The sequence below is a fragment of the Triturus cristatus genome, chromosome 1_2, assembly GCF_964204655.1.
Source record: "Triturus cristatus chromosome 1_2, aTriCri1.1, whole genome shotgun sequence".
Lineage (NCBI taxonomy): Eukaryota > Metazoa > Chordata > Amphibia > Caudata > Salamandridae > Triturus > Triturus cristatus.
Window position 1 is genome coordinate 45,737,746 of NC_140580.1, and position 9,733 is coordinate 45,747,478.

A 9,733-nucleotide genomic window follows, 5' to 3' on the forward strand; every position below is an offset into this window, starting at 1 on the left:
TTGTAATCGCTTCACACTTTGCAAGTTGTTTGAAGTTTAAAAAGAAGTCTGCAAAGCTACGAAACATTTAGCTTTGCAGTTTTGCACACCCCTAGGATGGATTCCTGGAAGCTTTTACTTTGCTTTTTCAATGACCCTTCAATATGTTCTTTTACCCCTCTAAACAATAGGACATTCACATGTGATAATGTTGGTTGTCTATGATGTTGGATATAAAACTTACTTAAGGACACCTATTCTGGAAAACCTTTTTCCGAAAATCAGTTTCCTCATTTTTTTCTGAATGAATAGCATTCCAGGATTTCAAGTCTATCCCTGTGAATGCCCTTCATGTTAAAAAACAATTCCCTGCAGATTATTTTCCATGATAAGTTCTCTATCACACAGGAATTCCCCCATGTCCCCTTACAGAGAGGCCCTCTCGGCATCCTCTCTCTGTATTTTTGAGAACGACCTCACACTTTCCTTTATTCTTTTCCCTCTTCATCTCTTCCTCCTTCCTTAATCACCCTGCCCAGTTCCTCACACATTCTAGTTGATCTGTTTATCCCCTCCTTTTCCCTATGTAAAAGCAAGGATCCCTGTCATAAGTTATAGCTTAGTGCCCCGAGCCCTCATGTTGCCTTTCCCTAATTTGTGTCATTGCCACCCCTATAGTTTATATGACTATCTGTCTGAGGTGAGTAGTTTAGAACGAGGCATTTATCATTTCCTTCAGGAGATCACTCCTTCTTCAAAGGTCAGGGCATCAGGAAGGTCCACTGCACATTTATCCAGACCAGCATGATCCATCTGAGATTGTATGTATTATATCACCAAAAGGTGCTTACACATTAATAGAGAGTTTGACACATGGCAAGGGTTTGTGAAAGTGCAGCATTTATGTGCTGTAAAGTTTGGCTCTCAGTATGTTGCTGCTTGCCAGTGGTCAATTCTTAATATTTAGCTGTCAATCATTGTTTGGCTACTTCCTTTACGAAGTGGGGTAGATTTGGCGGGGGAGTTCTCCCTGTCCATATTAGCGCTAGCAGAATTTGGTCATATAATTTCATCACTAAAGCAAATTCTTTGCGAAACTTTGTGGAGAAATCCCCCACGTTAGAGAACTCAAATGTTGCACAACTTCAGACGGAGATTCAGGTCCTGATTACAATGGCAGTCGTACTACCCGTCTGACAGCCATCCTCAGGAGCCCTTTCCGACCGCCGAGGCCGGGAAGCTTCCCCCCACCGTATTACGATGCAACCGCTGCTAACGCGGCATTTGCATCAGCAGCAGAATACATACCCCCAAATATGTTTCAGCAAATGCATACAAAACTCACAAAAATATGTGATTTGTACACACATGTAGAGACATGTGGGGATGTGCCTTGTGCACCATGCACCCCATTCCTGGACTATGGCAGATTGTGCACAGTCCAATCAATGGGGATACATGCTGCATGAGGACTTACCTGCATTCTGGCACCCACAGGATCTTAGTCATTGGGGTTCAGCTGCCCAGGTATAGGGGGGACCTGGAGGAAGGGATACACGGTGGAAACTGCTGGAGCGGAGCAAATTTGGGTTAGTAGGCACTCTAAATCCTTTATTTCTGACGACTTGAGGCAGGTGGTCTGACCGCCATAGTCGAGTCATCAGACATCCTCATTGTAACAGTGGTCAGAGAAAAGCTGTTGGAGTGGGTGGTCTTTCAGCAGTCGGTGCGAGTGCAGGATACATACATTGTAATCCGGAGATCGGAGTGACCCGTTCTCACGAGAAAGCGGCGGTCCGATGTCAGGGACTGTCCAGGACTATGTCAGAAACACAGTCAGGGACTTGAGCAAGGACTGGGGACTGGGTAGAAAACATACCGTGCACAGAAAGAGTAGTACCGTGCTGCCCAGGATCACACAGGGAGTCAGAGGAGACAAAGGGATCCAAAGGGGACGCCTGTACAGCGAACAAGATGGCTAAGACTCAGAGAGGAAGGGCACTCACAAGGCAAATACCCACATATAGGATATGTATGCAAAGGCAGGGTTTGTGGAGCTTATACCTATGGTGATGTTATAACTGTAACTCAAAGACAATACTCACAGTGAAGAAGAAACACCACCTAGGTAGTAAGCTGTGCCCATGGATCCTGGCGATCAAACAGGAACACACAAGGCAGTAACAGCAAAGGGGTAGAACTAAACACAAGCACAATGAACAAAGAGCAAGCAAGGAGGAGTTCTTAACAGGAAAGGAAGGAAATCACAGGGCACACTTGGCAGAAAGCAAAAACAAACATACAAGGTAACAGAAGCAAGGCAGCAGAATAGAAAGACAGCAAACTAGAACTGGAACCAAGGAAATGGGAAGAAAGGCAGGTACTGGAAAGTTATATACAGAAGGAGAGGCTACAAGGGTATACTAGAATAGTGCAGGATAGGGAATCAAGAAAACAAAGTAGCATAGAAGGCAGTGCTGGGGCAGGAACAATAATTGATCTAAGGTTCAGGAGTCAAGGTAGCCCTGCAGGCGGTGCTGGTTGAGGAACAGGGAATTACTAAAAAGTCAGGAATCAAGGTAGCACTGCGGGCTGTGTTAGTTCAGGAACAGGGAAATTACTAATGCTTCAGAAGTCAAGGTAGCACTGCAGGCAGTGCTAGTTCAGGAACAGGGAAATTACTAATGCTTCAGGAGTCAAGGTAGCACTGCAGGCAGTACTGGTTCAAGGAAACAGGGAATAGCTACAGCTCAGGAAACAAGGAGTCAAGAGAGCACTGCAAGCAGTGCAAATCAGGAACAAGAAATAGCAGAAGCCCAGAACAGGAACAAAGTATAACTATAGCTCAGGAACTCAGGAAACAAGGTAGCACTACAGGCAGTGCTAATTCAGGCACAAGGAATAGCTATAGCTCAGGAATCAAGGAGCAAGGATTAACTATAGCTCAGGAATCAATGAATATCAAAATCTTAGGAAACAAGGATTGGTCTCACCGGAAAAGAGCTACAATGACCAACACTGGGCTGAAGGGAGCTGGGTCTTAAAATAACTGCACATCAGGTGTGAGCAGGCTAGCAGCAGCCATCCACAGGTGAGCTGAATTCCTCCACCCATCCTTGGCCTGCAGGGGTGGAGACGAAGCAGTGAGCAGGGGATTATAGGTAAGGCAGTTTCCAGCATGAGCAAACAGGCTTCCACAAAACCCGGCATGGATTGGGAATGGATGTAAATTCCTAAATAGTGTCCAAATGCCTGGAAGTCATGATATGCATGCAGGGGAGTGTCTGGAAGCATATTAGAACACTGGAAAGCCCCACAATTTAGGCCCCTGGTGGTGGGCACGAGAGAACAGAGAGTGAATCGTGACATCCGACCGCCTCCGACAGGACCGCAGAACACGGTTCGATCAGTATCATAATCAGCCCCTAAGTCTTCAGAAAATTGTACTATAATGCTGTTAATGGCAGCATGGCAGACATTTGGTAATTTTTGTGTCTGATAAGTCGTCCTCCGGTATGTCATTGCTATTTTTCCATGTTACCTGCATCGGACTTGCAAACACAAGTCAGACCCAGATGAAAAGCTGCTGGTGTACACTGCAGGTTGCACTGGTATTGGGATTTATTGAACATCACAAAGCCGGCTTTAATTTCAGAAAAACAGGCATCATCCTGAAAGAGTTGGGGTATGGATGAGTTTGGGCACGCAGGAAACAATTAATTGTTTTGTGGCTGCTGCATTACTGCTCAACTCTAGATGAGGCCCAAAAGTGTCCTAATCTCTTTTGCTGCCCAGAAAACCCACTTACATTAAGACAATTTCTGCTGAAGCAGATTATTCTCTGACTATACTCAAAATCAGTAAAATAAAACTGCCAAACACTGAAAATCAGATAAATCACAAATATTCCTGGCTGGAAGGTAACCAACCTCTCACCAGAAACATAGGAGCTCAGATCATTCCCTCGGGCTCTGACAAACCTTTTCACAATCCTTTCTGATCAAAGCCTTTGAAAAAGAACAGTCCATCCATCGTTAGCACTTTCAAGGAAATGTCATGAAAAGTAATTTATGTACCAGTGTGCGTGGCTGGAATTATGTAATATCCATTCCCTATACACCTTCTACAGCGAAACTGAAAGCATTGCCATTCAGTTTTTTTGTTTTTTAGAGTTTTATATAGCGCAAACTAGACCCAAGACATCAGGTATCAGAGCGCTTTACATGAGTACCAGTTTTGTTACAGAAGGACATATTAATTTATTTTTTGTTAGGCACATGGAGATTAAGTGATTTGCCCAGAATCACAGGATGTTGAGCGTCGTTGCCGAGACTCGAACCCGGTTCCCCAGCTACGAGGTCAACTGCTCTAACCTTAAGGCTACATACTCTCCCAGTTGTTATGAAAAAAGATCCATCTAGGCAGGGGAGGGATGGGGGGGAGGTGGCAAATGCCACATTACACCTGGTGGAAAGTTATTTTAAAAAATAATAAATGTGTGATCTGTAGGCTGATCATATGTGGCCATTCCTTCTTTTATTTCTTTCACAGAAACAGAAACATGGAAATTCTAAATAGACAAAATCAGACTGCTGGGATGGAATTCGTGTTAGTAGGATTCACAACAAGCAAGGATCTGCAGAAGATCATTTTCTGCATGTTCCTGACTATTTACCTACTCACCATCCTCGCCAACCTTGTGATCATTACTGTGGTGAGCAATGAGCCACGCCTCCACACCCCCATGTATCTTTTCCTCTGCAACTTCTCCTTCCTGGAGATATGCTACATCTCGGTCACTGTGCCTAAAATGCTGGTGAATCTCATGTTGGGCAGCCATGTCATCTCAAAGTCTGCCTGCATTGTGCAATACTACTTCTTTTTTGTCTGTGGGGCCATGGAGAATATCTTGCTAGCTGTAATGGCCTATGACCGCTTCTTAGCTCTCTGCTACCCACTCCGATACATGGTCCTCATGAGTTGGGCAGTTTGGGGTCGCCTGGTTCTGGGTTCCTGGTTGGTTTCTCTCCTTGCACCCGTGATGACTGCCAGCTGGATGTCAGGGCTGCAGTTTTGTGGCCCCAACCAGCTGGATCACTTCTTTTGTGACTTTTGGCCTCTGCTTCAGCTATCTTGTACAGACACCTTGCTTCCAGAGCTTACCTTTCTTGTTGCTGCCTGGGCTATCCTGCTTAGTTGCTTCCTCTTTGTCTTAGCTTCTTATGGATACATTATAGTCACCATCCAGCAAATGCCATCCAGCACTGGAAAGAGTAAGGCTATCTCCACCTGCACCTCCCACCTCACTGTTGTAAGCATCTACTACAGTACTGCGCTGTACACCTATGTCAGGCTGAGGGGGGCTGGAAGACATCCTCAGGATAAGATTGTGTCTGTCTTCTATTCGTTGGCCACACCACTTTTGAATCCAGTCATCTACAGCCTTAGAAACAGGGAGATGAAGGATGCCCTGGCTCGAACCCTCAGCAAATGTATGAAGCACTGACTGCGCAAAATGCTTTTCTCTGAGGTATGGATGTTCCATCTTTAGATTTTATACAGAATGTGGCAGTGCCGAGGAGGCAGGAATTCGGTTTCCTGGGTGATATTGATAGGTCTCCGGGAGATCAGGGTCTTAGGCTAGCTTGGGATCTGTTGTTAATGTTCCTACCAAATTTGCTTATGCCTGTCTGCTTGAGCTCCATCAACAATCTTTAGATTCACATCAAAGAGGGCCATAATTGAACAAGACCCAATTTGAAGGATAGAATATTCTGAACCACTCAATAGGCAGTTGAGATAAGGTACTTGTGGTGACTGAATTGAGTCAAAACAGAGGGGAGTATGGGTAGGAAGCAGCAGGGAAAGGCGGGTGCATTGTTTTTATCATTGCTGGTGCTGCCCTGTACACCTGAGTGAGATGTTCCGCACTGAGTGGATCCATGGACGTTTCAAGTTGAGACTGGCGGTAAGTCCTTCCTCTGTTTCACTCACCCAAAATCCTGAAATCCTTAAAAAAATTATCTTCGTTTAAGATGATGATAGGTCAAAAACATCCAGATAGCACATTTAATGAGTGACATAATGACCATGCATTATTGCACAAATAAAGTAACAATGCGTGCTCAACAGGTTTTACAGACACCTACACATATAAACAGTGAGATTAGATTAATAAAATAAAAGTATATTTATAGACAGGGATAATATTGGCAAACAGTGATGGAAAGAATAATACAAGGTTAAACATGGTAAGAGGCTGGTTTGTTTATCTCCAAGATGAAGCATATGGATGTATCATGTCTTGACCGCCCCATAGAATTGAGGACTGTCATGGTCCTTCATCAAACATTAGCCATGCATCAGCTTTCTCCTTTCAGGGCATTACAATTTGGCCTTATGTTCTGTGGGCATCACAAATTGGCTCTGTATTTCCTTTTGTGGTAGCATTCAACATGTTTTACTTCTGCGTTGGCTACAATTTGAATCAACTATTTATGCAAGTATTAAAAGACTGTGTGACTCGTTTGGCCCTCAAAGGAGTTACATCACTCAAATAACCAATGACCCTGAGGCTCTGGAACGTATTCAAGGTCACTTTTTACCTGTTGCAACCATCAGTCAAGAGCAGAAAAAACAAGGAATAGAAGGCTCGTCCTCCAGAGGCTAGGACTTTGCAGTTGGCTGTATGACAGATTATTACACAGTGTTACGAGTGTACGCAGACACCACCAACACATACGAATGGCCAAAAGGACCTCCTTCAAGGAACGCATCAACAACAACGCACACAACAGCAAAGAGCTCTTCAACATCGTGAAGGAACTTGCCAAACCCAGCTCCAGCTCTAACGACATCCTCCCGTCACAAGACCTCTGCAACTCTCTAGCAACCTTCTTCCACTGCAAGATCGAAGACATTCACGAAAGCTTAAACTCCCAGGCCTCTCCCACAGCCGCCGACACCCCAGACTCACCGCCCCACAGTCACACCGGCCACCTGGCCTCCTGGAACCATGTCAACGACGAAGACACCATTAAGACCATAAACACCATCCAATCTGGATCACCATCAGACCCCTGCCCGCATCACATCTTCAACAAAGCGAGCTCCATCATCGCACCTCATCTCCGTAAGATCTTCAACATCGCATTCGAGACCTCCACCTTCCCAGAAAGCTGGAAACACGCAGAGATCAACGACCTACTCAAGAAACCCAAGGCAGATCCAAAGGACCTCAAGAACTTCCGGCCCATCTCCCTGCTCCCATTCCCGGAAAAAGTCATCGAGAAGATCGTCAACAGACAACTGACCCAATTCCTTGAAGAGAACATCACCCTGGACTTGTCCCAATCCGGCTTCTGCAGCAACCACAGCACCGAAACTGCCATCATAGCCGCCACCGACGACATCAGGGCCTTGCTGGACAACGGCAAAACCACGGTCCTCATCCTCACGGACCTTTCGGACGCCTTCGACACCGTCTGCCAGCACACCCTTCGCACACACCTCTACAAATCAGGGATCCGCAACAAAGCCCTGGACTGGATCACCTCCTTCCTCACCGACAGAACCCAGAGAGTACGCCTCCCCCATTCCGATCCGAAGCAACCAAGATCACCTACGGCGTACCCCAAGGATCATCTGTCAGCCCAACCCTCTTCAACGTCTACATGACACCGCTCGCCAACATCGTCCGATCCCATGACCTCAACATAGTCTCATATGCCGACGACACCCAGCTGATCCTCTCCCTCACCAAAGACCCCGCCACCGCCAAAACCAACTTCCACAAAGGGATGAAGGCCGCTGCCGAATGGATGAAGAGCAGTCGCCTGAAACTGAACTCGGACAAGACGGAGGTCCTCATCCTCGGCTCCACCCCCTCCGCCTGGGATGACTCCTGGTGGGTGGCCTCGCTAGGAACGACGCCGACACCCACCAACCACGCACGCAACCTGGGGTTCATCCTGGACTTCTCTCTGTCAATAACCCAACAAGTCAACGCCGTCTCTTCCTCTTGCTTTAACGCCCTCCGCATGCTTCTCAAGATCTACAGATGGATCCCCACCGGAACCAGAAGAGCGGTCACTCAGGCCCTCGTCACCAGCAGACTGGACTGCGGCAATGCCCTCTATGCTGGAACCACGGCCAAACTCCATAAGAGACTCCAACGCAAACAGAACGCCTCCGCACGCCTCATCCTCGACATCCCCCGCCGCAGCCACATCACTGCCCACCTGAGGAACCTGCACTGGTTCCCCGTGAACAAGAGGATCACCTTCAAGCTTCTCACCCACGCTCACAAAGCACTCCACGACGCCGGACCAGCATACCTCAACAAGCGACACACCTTCTACACCCCCAACTGCCAGCTCCGCTCCACTGACCTCGCCCTCGCCACATTACCACCCACCAGCGGCAGATCCTTCTCCCACCTCGCCGCCAAGACATGGAACACCCTCCCCATCCACCTACGACAGACCCAGGACCTGGCGGTCTGACCAGTAGCTGCTCCCCCCCTCAGTGCCTTGAGACCCTCACGGGTGAGTTGCGCTCTTTACAAATGCTTGATTGATTGATTGATTGATTGAATATTGTGAACAATATTGTCTGACATGAATATCGTCTCAAAAATATATTTTACCAAAATATTGTTTTAACATAACATGAGTATTTGTAAAGCGCACGTTCACCCCAGCAACAGGGCATCTTGGTGCTGAATAACAGATGTATATTGTTACCCAACTCAATGGTACTCCTTTTATCGACCACAAATGGATGAAAGGCTGAGTGGACCTGTCATAATTTGAACCTGTGACCATGAGGTTGAACACAGGCCCCTGCAGTGGATGCATTAGTCCACTGAGCCACCAGACCCGGTATTTACTTTGCTGATAATGTAAATGACAAAAATATTGTGGAAAGAATATTGTGGAAGAGATTATCTTGTTTAAAAATATATATATATATCGTCTTTGATATGTTATTTATTGGGTGTGATAAATAGCACCTACTATGAGTTTGTGAACAACATGCGGATTTTGGTGTTTAACGCACCAAAATACACATGATTTAGTTAATACGGTATGATTTTTCTCCATTAAATTTTGGCAGGTCTGACCTACTCAAATTTAACGAAGGTTGAGGTATTAAATGCATCCAATAATTATCAAATATGTTAAATAACTTCTAATTTCGACCAGTGCATTAACAGGGGTTTATGCACAAGTTAGAATACACCAAACAACTCGAAATAAGGCCCACAGTTGTTGTCTACAGTGGCAAATCTGGATCTCCCATAGGTTAATACCGATTTACACTATTACATTTAATAACTGCTAAATTCAATTCTGAGTAGCCAGAAAAATGGTACAAGGACTCATGTGAATAGTAATTTCAATTTCAACTTGAATTTTATATACTTTTTTTTTAATGAAATGGTGTGTATCCAACTCACTCTCCATCACCTTCGGCCTTAACTTTTGACTTTTTACATGGTCTAGCGCGACCAAAAAAGTGCCGTTGGTGCTTTGTGCTCTTTAGTGGTATTTTTAATTCAAATTTAAAAAAAGTATGTCTCTGGTTCTTTTTATTGGATTTTTGTTGTTTTGGCTTCATTTTATTTATTGAAATTTGCAGTATTTCCCAAAATTGGTGTGGGATTTTTCATCTGTTGTGTTTTCACTTCATTACCATTTGAGTGCTGCATAATTACTTTACACCTTTCCTCATTTTAAGCCTGACTGCTTTG

The 9,733-nt window shown here is 45.5% G+C and overlaps 1 protein-coding gene across 1 annotated transcript; it reads left to right on the plus strand.

Annotated features, from left to right (window-relative positions):
* Positions 1-4,540: 4,540 nt before the first annotated feature.
* On the plus strand, positions 4,541-5,485 carry LOC146866725 (olfactory receptor 10C1-like). The gene has a single exon (XM_085617037.1). The coding sequence runs from the start codon at positions 4,541-4,543 to the stop codon at positions 5,483-5,485; it is 945 nt and encodes a 314-aa protein (XP_085473163.1).
* The last annotated feature ends 4,248 nt before the right edge of the window (positions 5,486-9,733 follow it).

Coding starts and splice junctions, on each gene's coding strand:
- LOC146866725 (XM_085617037.1), top strand. CDS start 4,541: ATGGAAATTCTAAATAGACAAAATCAGACTGCTGGGATGGAATTCGTG.